General features: G+C 47.0%; 1 protein-coding gene across 1 annotated transcript in view; it reads right to left on the reverse strand.

The window, feature by feature from the left end:
* LOC119388022 (motile sperm domain-containing protein 2) overlaps positions 1 to 15,207 on the reverse strand; it is a 54,524-nt gene extending 39,317 nt beyond the window's left edge. The window contains exons 1-2 of the mRNA XM_037655628.2: positions 14,754 to 15,207; positions 694 to 840 (exon numbers count right to left, since the gene is read on the reverse strand). Coding sequence (XP_037511556.1) covers positions 694 to 840; positions 14,754 to 14,871 — 265 coding nt within the window. The 5' untranslated portion in view covers positions 14,872 to 15,207. The remainder of the gene's footprint in view (positions 1 to 693; positions 841 to 14,753) is intronic.
* Positions 15,208 to 15,587: the final 380 nt, after the last annotated feature.

Genomic DNA, 15,587 nt, shown 5'->3' on the forward strand with positions numbered 1-15,587 from the left:
CACACTTGTGCATTACATTTCTTCTAAATCTGGCCCTTTTGAACCTTTGATCTCTCAGGGGAAAAAAAACACGCACAATCATTGAATGGAATAACCTAGCGTCACACATAGCGACTGAAACTAATTTATCATCTTTTCAGGCTTTCTTACGTGAAAATTTTTACATAGACTGATAGCACTACCTGTTTTTATTATGTACGCAACAATACATTTAGCATCAGTGTGAGTTTAATGTGATGCTGCATCTGCCACTGTTACTATGTTTATATATTTTCTAATCACAAAATGTCAAAAGTTTTATATTTGTGTTATACATGATGTTCCTGCCATAATAATGTATTAATTCCATCTTTTATATATGTTCCACAGTTGTATTTCTGTTTTCCGTTTCTTTTTCCAATGTACCCCCCCCCCCTATGTAACACCCTCGTAAGAGGGCCGTTAAGGGGTATATTGAATAAAAAAAAAAGAGAGCTCTCCAGAATCCATCTGTGTACAATGCTCTTGAACATTACGGCATAACAGCGCAAAAAACAGGGCAGTGAACACCCGGGACAGCGCTATGTCCTGTGTGTTCACTGCCCAGTTTTTTGCGCTGTTCTGCCATAACTAACACTTCCACCGTACTGCCTTGAATATAACAATGCCGCGGTGCAATGCGGATAAAGACATCTTGAGTAATCGTGAACTCACCGTTGACTTCAAACTTCTTGCGCCAGATAAGTGCGTTTTTCGCCATCTCGAAAGCGCCTTCCAGGTTGAGCTTCTTGTGGCGGATGAACCTTCGGCACAGTTCATCGCAGTCGGCAATCTTTTGCACGTCCGCCGGATGAAACTGGTCTGAGCCCATTCATTTCGTGCATGTCAAAGAGAGAAAAAAAAAACATGTTGATCCCTGGTTCATAGGAATCGGTATAACACGAAGGTGAAACGAGTCTTTACAAAAGTAGTTCAATGTTCATTGTACATCGATAAATGAGAGCTTGCACTATGTCTGTTGGTGTTTTGCGGCTATAGCACCTTTTGATGTGGACGCACCTACGTAGGTCCTAGTGGCACATCTCTATTCCGACGACTAGCGCCAATGATCATTATTAAACCTATGTGGTAGCCGAAGTAATTAACATAAACACGGGCACAGCATATGGTGAATCCTGCCTATTGATGGCACGAACAACGCATAATCACTAGTACTCGATATGCGCCCATGGAAAGCGTCGTCATTTGAGAAGATATTACTGAACGCAGAAATTTGGGCTAGTTGGTGGTTGTACAACTTGTGCATCTTAGCAGGCGCAACAGAACAAACACAGAAGAAAGAGACATGTAAACAGGGCGGGCGCTAGGAGAGAAACGGACAGGTGCGTGCTCTCCATCAATTGGGTAACCTACGTTTGTACTCATGCATACACTACCACACAGCGCTACAGGAACGCGAGAGCCAGAACTCGTAGCTTGAGCCGTGAACGCGCGAAGACGTCCCGTAGCCCGCTGGCGTTCCTCTCACTGAAACTGTATTGAAACGAAATTGAGTGGAAACCGGGGAGCCAGCCTCCGATGGGCTGCGACTACCGAAGCGCGTCCTGTCGGCGCTCCTTAGTGTCGTGATGCAGTACTTCATTTCACCTCTCCAACACGGCGACACCGCCCCACGCGAACGAAGATCACTGTGAAAGGGAGAATGTGTGAGAGACATAAGGCGCGTTTGTGGGTTCCATTCCCGGCGGCGGAACATTTTCTTCAAGGTTTTTCTTTGTCATTTCTTAGTGTGCATCTTACTGACGTCATATCCGTGACGGAAATACGTCAATGAAGTCTTGATGCACCCCGGCATAAAACACTTCCGTGTTAAAAAAGGAGGCAGCACGTGAGAATCTGCACAGCACAGAGCGAGCATTGTGCAGTCGAGAGCCGTAAATTACTTTCAACGGAAAAACTTAGTTATCAAACGCATGCAGTCGCGACCTGAAGTTCTCGAGCAACCCGACGAAACACGGTGCCAGTGTTGAGCATCTCTCAGTTTGAGGGAAGTCTTTTCGACACGAAAGCCCCTTCTCCTTTCTCACGTCTCTCTTCCCATTATTGAAGCGAGAGACCGTAAAGCGGAAACACACGACGCGGGAGCACAAAAGATAAAACTTTCGCTGATGCACGCAAATCTGATCAACTCGCATATAAAAGGCATCGAAGCCTATAAAGAAGCTTTCGCACCTATTCGGATTCCGTAAGAACGCGTTCCGCTCCCGTCCTAAATCTTATTACTACTGTGAGCAGAATATTCACAACATGCTTCATTCTCTTCACCTGTATGTAATCATCATCACTGTGAGCGTCATCTTCGTTCTGAGCGTTGGTCAGGCGGCTCTGCTGGATAAAAGGCGTCGAGACCACCACTGTGCTGCTGTCTTTCAGTACTTAAATGCAAACGCTTCGCTATGCCCTCCTAAATTATCTCGCTGTATTGCAGTCTTTGGATACGCTTCGTTATACATGTACATTTCCTGAGCTTCATTTAAAAAAATTGGAGCAGCTAAGCACTAGTGATGAGAAAACACTGAGAAAAGAGCGGAGCTGGTGGCGTTCCCCTCCTTATTTTCCTCCTCCTCACACTTGCTCCCCTTTCCCGCCCCCTTGCTGTACTATGCTATACATGGCTATGCTATGCTTCACACTCTTCCCCTCCTTCTTTCCCTCCTCCTCAGTCTCACTTCCCTTTCTCAGCAGCAACGCATTCATACGGTTCCCATAAATGCTTGTGCTCAGGCTTGCTTAATTCCTGCGGCGCATACCCGCCCGAGTTTTTGCGAACGCCGCGCGGCGCAACGAAAAGCTTAAACAGAATTTAATAACAAAGAGCAAAAGCCAGAGAGTACCGCATTAGCTCACTTATCGTATAAGCACAGTTTATTCGGATGCTGTCATTATTATTTGTTGTTATATTATCACACGGATGCACATTAGTGGTGCGCTTTGTCCACAGCAGAATTCGTCGTTTGATCTCATTTCTATTATAGATGCGACGTGTGTCCAGGTTCCGCAACGTGAACACAATGCGTGAAAATCTTTGGATTTCACGGCCTTCTTGAGACTTGGGTGCACGCTGTGGATATCTTATAGCAGAGGCTTTGTCTGGGAGAGTTGGTGCGACATTTGCAAAATAGAACAGCACGAAAGACGGGACGGAAGACACAGAAACCACGAGACGAGTGCTGAGGTTTTTGTGTCTTTCGTCTCGTCCTTCGTGCTGTTCTATTTTGCAAATGCGCATATCTCCCTGATGCCGCAATACTTGGTCGTCACATATTATATCATAACTCATCATCATCACCATCAGCCTCTCTCATGTCCGCTGCCAGGACGAAGGCTTCTCCCAATGACCTCCAACACACCCTGTCCTGCGCGAGCTGGTTCCGTTTTATTCCTGTGAACTTCTTGATTTCGTCGCTCCACGTAACCCTTTGCCGCTCACGGCTTCGCTTCCCATCTATTGCAATCCATTCCGGTGTGCTAACTGCCTGTCTGTTATCTGTCCTCGTGACGTGACCTGCCCAGGTCCATTTTTTCATCTAACACCTACTAAGATATCGGCTACCCCTGCTTGTTCTCTATTATAACTAATCATTACGTAATTGCATACTACTTAACTCCGAATAATTATGCTTCGACGTAAGTTATCACGATTTATGTGCGCGTTTTATTTTGGCATCAGCAGCCGGCTGGAAATGGAGCCGGCGCTCGACTTGAATGTTCCATGTTTCCTTTTTATTAGGCAGCACAAATAGCGACAACGAGCGAAAAAAAAAGGGGGACAGTGCTAGCGCCGGTCTTTCATTCTACGTGCTGCATAATCATGGATGGTGTCCAACTTGCCGCCTCTTCTCTTCTTCTCCAAATCCTTGGTTTCGTCGTCGTCGTCTTTTCAGACGAAGTGCTGTTTATGGTTGCGCTGGTACGGGATGAATAGAAGCCGTTGTCGCAGAGGGATACGCGTAGACGCGATGAAGGTTCTCCCTTCAATTTTCGAATAAATTACGCCATTCTAGACGGAGCAGACGAAGCTGAAATTGCCGGCGAAGGAAACGCTCCTGAGACTAGAGAAAGCCGCGATGTGCTTGTACATTGAATAAGTCAGGGACTAAATGAAGCACGGTAAGATGACGTCGAGAGTCTCTATAAGCAACCGTACAAGAGTGCTCGCCGAACAGTAAATATTTTAGCACCAAGAATACGATCGCACAAGAGGAAGTACACGGAGACAAGGCTCGTCTTGTCTCTTTCCTTCCTTATGTGTTATTTTACCTTTTACGATAATATTGTTACTGTTTGGTAGGCACCAGTTAGCCCACAGCAAACGCTACTAAGTACTACTGTGCACACATTGCAGACCAGAGAGCTCAGAGAACTTCGCATCGAGTCCAATGTTCCATCGAAAGCAAATGGGGACGGGAGTCAACATGCCCCAGGAGGTCTTCAAGTTTTCGAAACACTCGGCGGCGTCGCCTTAGCCACCAGAAGGCCTCTTTCGCAATGCACAACTGAGCTCCCTGTGTCAACACGACGATGGATGCACACGCCGCTTACGCTGGGATACACGGAGCGTGACGACACAAATTCAGACGTCCACACCACCAATGTCTTTTCGATGACTGACCTTGTTTCCGTCGAGATGATGAAACTACAGTCTCGGTAACCTCTCATGAATCAAAGCTCCACGTTGTTTGCGACTCTGATCAGTTGTGGTAACTCTGTGACGAACTGAATTGTCTAAATCAAATTGGCTATCATTGAAGCGAGGGAAGGATGAGACTATAAAAGCAAGGACTAGAAAAGGTACGCGCCCCGACGTATTAAACTACAGTTCCAATTGAAGTCAGCAGTGGCACAACATGGCATCAACAGCCTGCTGTGTCAGTGTTCTTGTAAGCACATGTCAACGCAAGTGCAGATCATCCAAAATTTTTGCCACTATAGGGTACCACTAACTAACACTGTGAATAGCCCATCTCTATTACAGTACCTTGTGGCGAATGTGATGTCGTACTAGGCTAAGACTCACAATTGGGCTAGTTGGTACGACTTAATTATTATGAAACAGCGCGACGGTACAGTGAGACATGTTCGTGTGTGTTCTGTCTTTTCTTCTTATTCGTATCATAATAATTAATCATGCTATGATGCATGTTTCTGCACTTTATTACTTTGCAGCACACAGTGAAAAAAAATGAAATAAACAGCGGCTCTGCTGCTATCGCCTTGAGGAGTTCAATATGTGGAATGCATGTTACCAGGGTTGCCACTGACTTTCGAGTAAATGTCGCCAAACGACGAGCAGAAATTCGCCAAAAGTCGCCACTTTTTTACGAATTTCGCCAAAAAGGTCGCCATTCTAGATATGTGCGGCATATCCTAGTAATAAGAATTTCCACTGATGTATAGCCCCGTAGAATACAGTGCCATTCAAAGCCCTTAAAGTATATTGACATTTCTCAATACCAGGCGCATCGCCCCTTCACCATGGGAGTGCTTGGTGCACCTGGTTCTCCGACTAGCCGCAAGACGTGCGCGGAGGCGCAAGTATGAAAGGATAAAACGCTCATGATATTCTTCCATCCCTGTCCGCTCGTTTCAAAGGTAAAAGTGTGCTAAACCTTAGGCGAAAGCCGCGAAGGCGTTGTTTGTAGACAGCTTTACATCCCCTCATATGAAAAAAAGGATTAACAGGTTTATTGAAAGTAGTAAGACAGAATTCTTACAGGTATCGTTCATTAGTGAGTCTTATGCCTTTCAGTGTAAACTAATATGATACCGAACGCCACTGTCCCTTTCATATATAATCACTTATATCTACCCGCGTCAATCCAGTGCGTTATAATTGAACAGGTAGACATTTCGTAAAATGTTATATATCAATTGTTTTCATTGCACACGTCCACCGAGAACAGTTGAAAATGCCTGAATAAATAATTTTTTATTACATGAACACCCGCGTATCCGCCCATCTTCGCTATAAGAGCTCGATTAGGGGATTGCAGCGGTGAACAGGTCGCCAAGCTATTCAGAATAGTTGGAGCTTTGGCGGAACAAATGACCGGAACACGCGACCAACCCGTCATCTAGCCCCTTCAGAAGCGAAACTTTAGCGAAGCTCTGAAGCATCTAGATGAATCTAGATGAATTGAGTTAGAAGCATCTAGATGAATTGAGGAGATACACACGAGTTACAGGACGGACATACAGAACGGCGCGTAATGTGCACCTCAAAACCCAGAAAAATACAGAGAATAGTGCCGCTCATTCGTTGGGAAGGCACTGAGCTTAGGATGCATAACTCAGTGGAGACCTAAGCTGAAAATCGCCAAAAATTCGCCATGTCGCCATTCATAATTTTAGGTCGCCACGGGCCTCTCAAATTCGCCAATTTGGCGAAAAGTAGCCACCATTGGCAACCCTGCATGTTACCCATATTCTCCTTTTCCTGAACATGCCACGTTATCAAGGCACTAGAAAGAGCGCTATGAAACTCCGCACGTTTCCTTCGCTTGAAATGACAGTACGCTCTTTTCCACTCGAGTTATAACAAACGCGTCTAAAGGAAGTGACAAAAAATCGCTAGAATAAGCAGTTTTGTAACTGTGCAACCATTCGCTAGCAGTTTTGCCTTTCACGCAACAAAGCGCACCATGCAAGATTGCATTCCTCAAAAAACGAATAGACCAATTTCGTATTGTGATGTGCGCGCCGCGACACACAATAAGATTTCAGTATCGCACCTATTCCAAGCGAAGCGAAAAAAAAATTTCAGAGCCCACAAATTTTCGTCTCCCGTTTATCGCTGCTGCAGCAGAACTTCCGAGGCCTCCGCTCGCAAACGCCACGTTCGCAAAAACGGGACCAAATTCTTTTAGCGCGACGATTTCGCTACGAGCCAGCTGTTTCTTTTTCTTTCTTTTTTTCTTTTTTTTAACCGTGCCTCGGCTCCCAGCACGAGTCGCACAGTGTGAAACATAAGATCTATATGACGCCCAAGGCAGAAAAGCCATCGTTTTCGCAAAGTCAATGCCGATGGCACCGGCGCGCGAAAAGCTGGGTGACCGCGAAATAGCGACAGTTAAACCGCGAAAGTCGAGCGTTGCCATGCGCGAAATGGGACCCTAGAAAATACTTCCGGTCCCGACATGCGTCAAAGGTCGGCGAGTGCGTATCGCTGTGCTTGCAATGAAGTCGTTCATTTTGACACTGAAAGGGCTCGATGGTATGCTTTATACTGCTAAGTTGCGAACGCAGCTCCAAACTGTTCTCTGCTTTTCGGCTATACTTTACACTCGTAGTTCGCCTCTGCGTCCCTCAATTTCTCGGTGCATATTGTAACTGAGCTCCCATCATATATATATATATATATATTTTTTGGGGGGGGGGGGGTGATTTTGTAAGGGGCATTTAAAATAGTTGCCGGGTCCCAACGTAAGTTTCCACGTTTTTACACAATATTTGAAATGGAAGACTGGCAGCTTTGGCAATCTTTCCCCTCCAATAAAGTTTTTCCTTCCTTCTTCCTTCCCGCTTTCTTCGACAACAAAACGGAATCACATACCTGGTTAACATTTTCTAACCTTAAATCGGTATGCGGCCAATCATGTTCACGCAAGGACGCTGTCTCTGGTGGCTGAAGTACATATGCACCACGCATAGTCACTATAGGGTAGCTGGTACTAATAAGTAAGCATTTTCCTTTTAATCAATTTTCTTTCACTTTTCCAACTTCAAGCTTCAAGCTCAAGGGCGCTTCTTTTTCGTAGAGTTAGAATCGCATACCAGTAGGATTGCACTTTGAATACACGGACAAAATAAGGCACGCAGAACAACAAGCTAGAGCGGCCCCCGTATGCTGCTCTGTGCGCCTTATTTTGTTCGCATCTTCAAAGCGCAACCGCACAATTTTCAGGAGATACAGACACTTGCTTTGCTGTGTAGACCCAATTACCTACTATCCAGACAATGTCGTAAGAGCGCGCCACCCACTAGACCACTTTATACCCATGTTGTGTGCTGCCTGAGACAAATAGCGGCAAGAACTGAAGAATTATCAGCAACAAAGAAGTGAAGAAACGGTAGGGAACAGAAGCTCAACATCGACATCAACATAAACAGAAACAACCAAGTGTGGAGGTCACTTTTAATGAATAACGGAAGCCACTACGAGCTCATCATTTCGTGCAATGAATAATTTCTTCAAGCTCATGCTCTCAGCCTCGAACATTCTCATGCTGCTTAAGAATAGTCATTCTGTTCTGTCTGAAGCGCGAAGCACGGATTCGTCGCCCATTGATGGACTCCAGCGAGTGTGTCAAAGAAAGCATAAGTACACGCTAGGCGCGTTGGCGTGGTGTTTCAGGAAATGAAAATCCCACGCCTTTCGCAAACCTCCCGGTGCTGATGTCGTTAACACTGTACAGCGTCATCGCAGGTTTCGCATGTAACGGGGGCATTGCGGGAGTGACGTCTGGCGAAAGTGGCGTTGGGTTCGCTGCCCTTTACGCTTGTCTGTCGGCAACGTAAAGAAGGTTAATGACTTTCTCGCACTGTCACTTGTTCAATGCGCGTTCGGAGCAGTAGTCACTCGCTACAACAGCAATCACGACAAGAAGACACCGTTGGTCTTCAACGAGGACAACAACATATACACGCCTACGAACATAGGAAACCCGGTGATTACCGACTTTATAGAACGCGCGTTCGTAGTGCGTCTCGTCAGCTTCCATTACCCCTCTCCGCCATCAGTTTTAAGCCTAAATCTGGAAATGCGATTGATCGTCTGCTCGCCGGAGTGGTGGACACGTTGAATTTCGTTTCACTCCGTATTTCTCGACACAAACACCTCTCCTGGCAACTGAGTGAACGGTAACAGTATTCATGAACAGGCTCAACAAGATGCGAAGCACGCGTTCAGTTGGTGCGCCGCCTGGACGATTACGAACACTGACATTGCTCACGCTGCGGAACGTAAAGAAGCTATCTTGCTCATGGTGGTGGTGCACAGCTGCAAGCTCGAAAAACCAACACGCTCAAACGCTGCGTTTGATAAGCTTAATGAGTATACCAGGCGGACTGAAAAAGAAGTCGCATCTGCATCGAATCATTTGCGCCATTGCGTTAAATTTCCAGACTCGTCGCTCTGCATTTGCGTCATTGGCATGGCATTTGCATTATAACTGTAACATTGCATAACTCCCTCTTTTCTAATATTTGCGCAAACATCAACGACAGCTTCGCTTAACGCCTATTACGACATATATATTAAATCCGCCCACATTTTAATAACGTCTGTTGAAGAACTTCTAATCCTTTTGAAGATGTTATTTATATATCTCTTTTTCTTCTTTTTTTTTCCTTTCCCGATTTCTCGTTTCCTTTTTCTCCTTCTCCACTTCTCCGGCTTGGGATTAATCTTTGACTCTTTTTTTTTTTTCTAAAATAGTGGACCGGTAACGTTCGCATTCTTGAACTCTCTCAATAGGAATGACGGATTGAAGCCACAAACAACCCGTTGCAAAATGTCCCTTAATTTATGCGCACAGCTGTCGCGAGGAATGGATGTTACAACAGTCAGTGACGCTAACCTTGCCCTTATTTTCACAGCATGAGGCGACGGTGTCCATTTTTGTCTATTTCCTATAATTTCAGTTAGCTTCAGAATGAAAGCCCAGCTATAGAAACAAAAGCTAAGCCAATGTTTTTTTTTTTTTTACTCAAATTATGGTTACCTTAAAGGCTCTTCTCCATTGTGGCACAACCGAGATATAACGTTTCTGCGCTTCCACACTAGCCGGTATCTCAACAAATCAACTCGAACAACGTTGCACTGCTGCACGTTCAAGTGCTCATCGTTCGACGTTATCGATTTTCTCCACACAGCTAGCAACCCTATCAGAACTGGTGCACACACCATTGCCCACCGTGTCCTCTACCGATTCCGGCACGTGCGAGTCATTATTCTTCTAGTCCCACTGGACTATACCGCATGACCCGGCATGTTTACAAAAGGGACACTCGGACTGTCAAACGGCGGACCAGCCGATTGCCTCCTGTCGCTCGGCGTGCACAAAGCTTAGCGAGGCCCACCTAACGGCTCAGTACGAACGCCTATCGCAAACCCCTCCCCGCCTTTCTCTTATCCTTCTCTCTCTCTCTCTCTCTCTGCTGACATCGAACACGAAGGCGCTCTTACGCCTAAGAGGTACTACGCACATATCGCGAACGCGTGCATGTCGACCCCGTCCCCAGGGGCACGCATCCGATCCATCACAAAGTTGGATGCGCTAGAGAGACGAGGCCCTTCATCGGTACTTTCGCGATGACAAGGACGTGTTGTGCGTTAGAATACAATATCCCATCCCATCGGCATCATGCAGCTTTCGCCATGCCGGTAGTCGATCGCGTCGTCGTCGTAAAGGCCCGTGCATCAATCCACACCCACCATTAGCGGAAATGGCGGAGGAGGCAGCTATCGCTTTGGCCGTAGCGTCATCCTATCACACCCACACCATGTACTACATCCTGAGCGGCTCCAAGTTACCAATATGTAACTTAGAGAAAAAGTCACGTCTCCCCCCTCTCGCTGCGAATTCCTACGTCAAACCCCGGCCCGTTTCAGTCCCACATTATAACGGCTATGGCGCATGTCTCCCTGCCGAAAAACGAGGCAGCTCACGCTGGAGGCTGAGGTATTTAAAAGACGGGCGCCAGCTACGAGAGCAGCCATTCCCACTAGAGACAGCCGTTTTCGGTTAGGGATTTTATGGTGGGCTATACATATCATAAAACCATGAAATACCTACACATTCCAAAGGGCCCCTAAACCTCTCCGAGTTCAAAGACTGTTTCTTTCTCGCCTTCACGACCCTTCCTACAGGTGTCATCTCCTCTTCGCCGCTTATTTCTTCAGTAAACACGTCAGTACTAAGCGTTCGTCCGATCAGGATTTCGCGCTATCCGGCTACACACTGTTAGACCCGCTTGCGCAGTCGAAAACACACTAAACGAAGTGCCAAGCGAGACAAGACAGAATTGGCGTGCGACTGCACGGTAAAGCCTCGCAGGAGACGATTCACAACTGATATCCCTTGTATACGGGATACCAGTTGTATTGTATACGGGTAGCTTGTACCTTAATGACGTCACGTAAATAACGTTGACGGCATCATGAAGTGCGCCGAAAAGACGGAAAACGCCAGAAGTTGATCATCAGAGGTTGCCCTTTAAGGCTCTCCAAACTAAGGCATCGTCTCCAGACAAAGCCACCGTCATTCAGCCATCGTATGAGTTGGGTTAGCCAAACATGTGCTCAATAACGATGAGTCCACATTCGTTCAGTGTCTGTTAACGTTGACCAGAATGACAGTTAATTATCAGTTAACGTTTCGAGGTGTATGTCTCTTCTACAGCATATATTCATGTTGTTATAAAGTGGCTGCACACTGATGCTATATAATTAAGATAAAACTTTTTTTTTCTCAATGCAAACGTCACATCGACTTGTCGAACATAAAACGTTTCGATAATAATAATTGATGGGGTTTAACGTCCCAAGACCACGATATGATTATGATAGACGCCGTAGTAGAGGGCTCCGTAAATTTCGACCAACTGGGGTTCTTTAACGTGCACCTAAATCTCAGTGCGCGGGCCTCAAGCATTTTCGCCTCCATCGAAAATGCGGCCGCCGCGGCCGGGATTCGATCCCGCGATGTGCGGGTGAGCATTTCAGAACCTTAGCCACTAGACCACAGTGGCGGGTTTAAAGCGTTTCGAGGGAACTGCTTCTTGGCCTAGTTGGTGTACTTGCTGGAGGACGTTATTACTTATTTTTGCCCCAGTCTATGTTATTTGTTTGTTTTCCTCTTTTCTGTTTCTCTCCTCCTATCTTCCTTTTCTCAATGTCCCCTCGTCCCGAATGAGTAGGCAGGCGTTGTGCCCCTCCAGGTGGCAGTTGTCAGGCTTCTCTCCCTCCCTATTTCTTCTGTGTCCTTGTGTATCGAAATTAAATAATAACACAATAATATTTATTTCGCGGCAAAATGTGTCCTTCATAGGACGCGCTTGTTGACCCATCAGGCAGTAAAGGAACGCCTAGACCTAACAACTATGTGCTCAAACTTATTGCTCTCGCGGAACCGGCTGCATTTTCCCCTCGAGGGCATGTGATAGCGATTGTTGTGTACACATCGCTGACTACTAGACAAATAACTATTGCAGACAGGAGAAGAAAGCCAGGGATGGATTAATAAAGGGAAGGTGACGAAAGTAGCAACCGTGTGCTGCCCTTTCAACGCACTCGACGCTTTCTGTAACAACAGAGAACACGACGGAGGCTAACGTCTTGCGATGCGTCCTGCACTTTTATGTTGTTTTATTTATAAATGCCCATAAGCTGTAGCCCAGCTTTGTACGCTCTTTGGTTGCATCGTGGCCTCCGCAATTAGCTCCGGTAGCGTGCTGCCGGAGCTGATCGCGGAGGCCACGGTACTACTGTCCATGGTAAAACAAGCTGGAGTGCAGACACCAACACCAGAGAAGAGATCAGCACAACACAAACACCGACTCCTTTTATCATGAATCCATGCCAACGATATCTCTGTCATTCTGTACTACTGTCCTTTTAAAGAAATACAATGTCTAGGAGTTACCGTTCAGGTGAGAGTGTTGCAGTCAGTTTCAAGAATGCAGCCTTTAATGTGATGGACTCCACCGGATATGAACTGATTGGGCCGTAATATTCATTCATTTGTTCTGTCTTTCTTCATTCGGTAGCGTTTGGCAAAATTCGTTTTCATGATATCGGTTGCTGGAACGAGACGAGGACCGGCGTATATTATTTATAGCTCATCGATAAGAGCGAGTAACGCATCTAAACGCAGCCGTTTTGCCACAATTCGCGGAAGCTACGTCCGAAGGAAGCTCAGCGAGCAGAAGCGAATGACCGGGCAGCGCGAATCGAGGTCGCACGTTGCTTCTCCGGCCCAAGACGACCGGCAACAAAGCGAACGCTGCAGCAGCAGCAGCAACAGGCTGAAATCCCAACAGCATTTTCCTTTCTACCGAAATAAACGACCCCGGCGGCGGCACCAACAACAAACAGGCATGCGCCAAGCCGGAGGAGCAGGCCGCCGCTCGCTGACCCACATACGTTCTGGACCAGCGCGGCGCGAACCTAGACTGCGGCAATTGAGGAAGAAATGACGAGCTTTGTTTGTGCCTCCGTAGTAGCACATTAGCGAGCGCCGCCGTGCCTTCCCGGTTGCTCGCTCTTTTAATAGCGCTGCAAAGCACGCTAGGACGTCGTGAGATATTCGCACAGAAGCGACGACTCGCTCGGCCCTAAATTATAATATATAATGTTATACGTGCCAAAACCACGATATTATTATGAGGCACGCTGTATGAAGGCTCCAGAAATTTCGATCATCTGGTGTTCTTTGTCGTGCACTGACGTTGCACAGTATACACGGGCTTACATTGTTTCGCATCTATCGAAATACGGTCGCCGTGGCCGGGATCGAACCCGCGGCTTTCGGGTCAATAGCCGAGCACCGTAACCACTGTACCACCGACAAACCCTATGACAGTACGAAAATCCAGATCAAGGATACATACGAAGGATAGAAGGAGCATCTTCTAGTTATAGGGTACCGTGTAACCTCTTCACGACAACGTTTACTGAAAGATTTATTAATAATAAACATAGTGGTGATGCTGTACGGATTGATTTGGATCATCTGGAGTTCTTTATCGTGAACCTAAACCTGTTTATGCGAGTCTTACAACATTTCGCCCCCGCGTAAACGTGGCTACTGCGGCTGGGGTCGCACCTGCAACCTCGAGCTGAATTAGCAGCTCAGCGCCATAGCTACTTATCTATCGTGGCGGCTAGCAGAGCACATACGGCTCGTCGAATGAAATGCGCATATCATATCGTGTCTTGCCGAAGACTTCAAATAACGGACGGCAGTCACGTGTATACCATTATAAAGAAATCAACGACTCGGAAAGTTGTACTGACCGTCACCCGCATCAAACTAGTGTTCTTATGTGAGTCCTGCATTGCATTGCATTGCACCTTTACCCTTTCGAGTAATTTCACCGACTGACATTTTGACGCTGCCCCATTAGCACCACATTCAAGCACTTGAATACGCGGCTTTACTAATACGGAAAGCATAACTTCCCTTCTCGATACGACTGAGACTGAAAATAAGTATAAGCTACGTACTGCTGTTTGCGCCAACCTTTACAAAGACAGGAATCCTCAAGTTTAACTAAAAACACACAAAGATAACTGAAGCAGTGGTAGTGGATTCGTTGGTACATAGTAATTCGGGAATAATATGGCGCGAATAAAGACGACAGAATAACATGAACGCTACCAGCGTCCGTGGTGTCCATTGCATGTGACTCGCGTATTCGTCTTTTTTCGCGCCATAGCATTCTCGAATAACTGAAGCGTCCGCTCTTGACACTAGTTGCGAAACTGTTTGCTTATTCGTAGCCATTAATGGGCTACGCTGGAGGCTACGCTCAAGCGCCTCGAAGCATGTGATGGCATGAAGAAGAAATAAGCACGAAGAAGCGAATCTCGTTTTCGCCAGTGTGTGAAACGAACTTTCCTTCCTTCCTATTTTTGAAGGACAGGCGTTGACAGGAGCAGCTTTTTTTTTCCCCCGAAGGCGCCGGCCGGTGTGCGTATATTATACACTGACCTGGGTCCCTCTCGGCCTCTTCGAAGATCCTCCTGCGTAACTCCTCGATGTTATCCTTCATGACGACGAACTCCTTCTCGCCGAAGGTGTCTCCGTTTTTTTCCTTTATCTGCACCATCACCGATCACCCACCACGCGTCGCTCACCGCGTTGTGCGCGGCGCAACGCTGACGCGATGCTCGAAGACGTTTCACCCCGAGTCCACCTTTTTCAAGTCGCCGTGCACACCCTTCCCCGCTGTTGGAAAACGAGGGCCCTTTCTTTCTTCGTTGTTTAGCACAGCAAAAACCACGCTGGAGGCCTCGATGACAAAGCTACGCCACAAAGTCAAAGAAGAGATCTGAGCAGACGACGACACCCCGTGCTCAGAAGGCGTCGTCTGCTAGGGTTGTGGGCGAGTAGTGATGGTGTTCTGAGACAGTCAGTGTACGGCCGAGTTTCCGTGCCCGCCGTTTGTGCGGGGCGGCGCTCCATGGGCCGCTTCCTCGAGGTGAGGCCGCCAGAACCAGTTTTCGCCCAGGCTGTCTGTTTTTTTTCTTCCTTCCTTCCTTACCCTCCTCCCAATTACGTAGTCACGTGTCCTCACGCATCCTCTCCATCTACGTACTCGCCTTGCGGCGGCAGGCAGAAGCACCCTTTCCTGCGCGCGGTCTGCATCTCGCACCATGATTTCACTTCTCGGCACACGTAGCCTTGAGAAGTATGTATGTGCGTTCTACCCTGTCCGTCAACCGCTATCTCAATTCGTCACAATATTTGCAATGCGCAGGCGCACAGCGATGTCTGTCACGTTCGTTAGGTATGTCTGGCAAGCTTTTCCTCGTAGCAACTTCA

Source organism: Rhipicephalus sanguineus, chromosome 3, assembly GCF_013339695.2.
Source record: "Rhipicephalus sanguineus isolate Rsan-2018 chromosome 3, BIME_Rsan_1.4, whole genome shotgun sequence".
Lineage (NCBI taxonomy): Eukaryota > Metazoa > Arthropoda > Arachnida > Ixodida > Ixodidae > Rhipicephalus > Rhipicephalus sanguineus.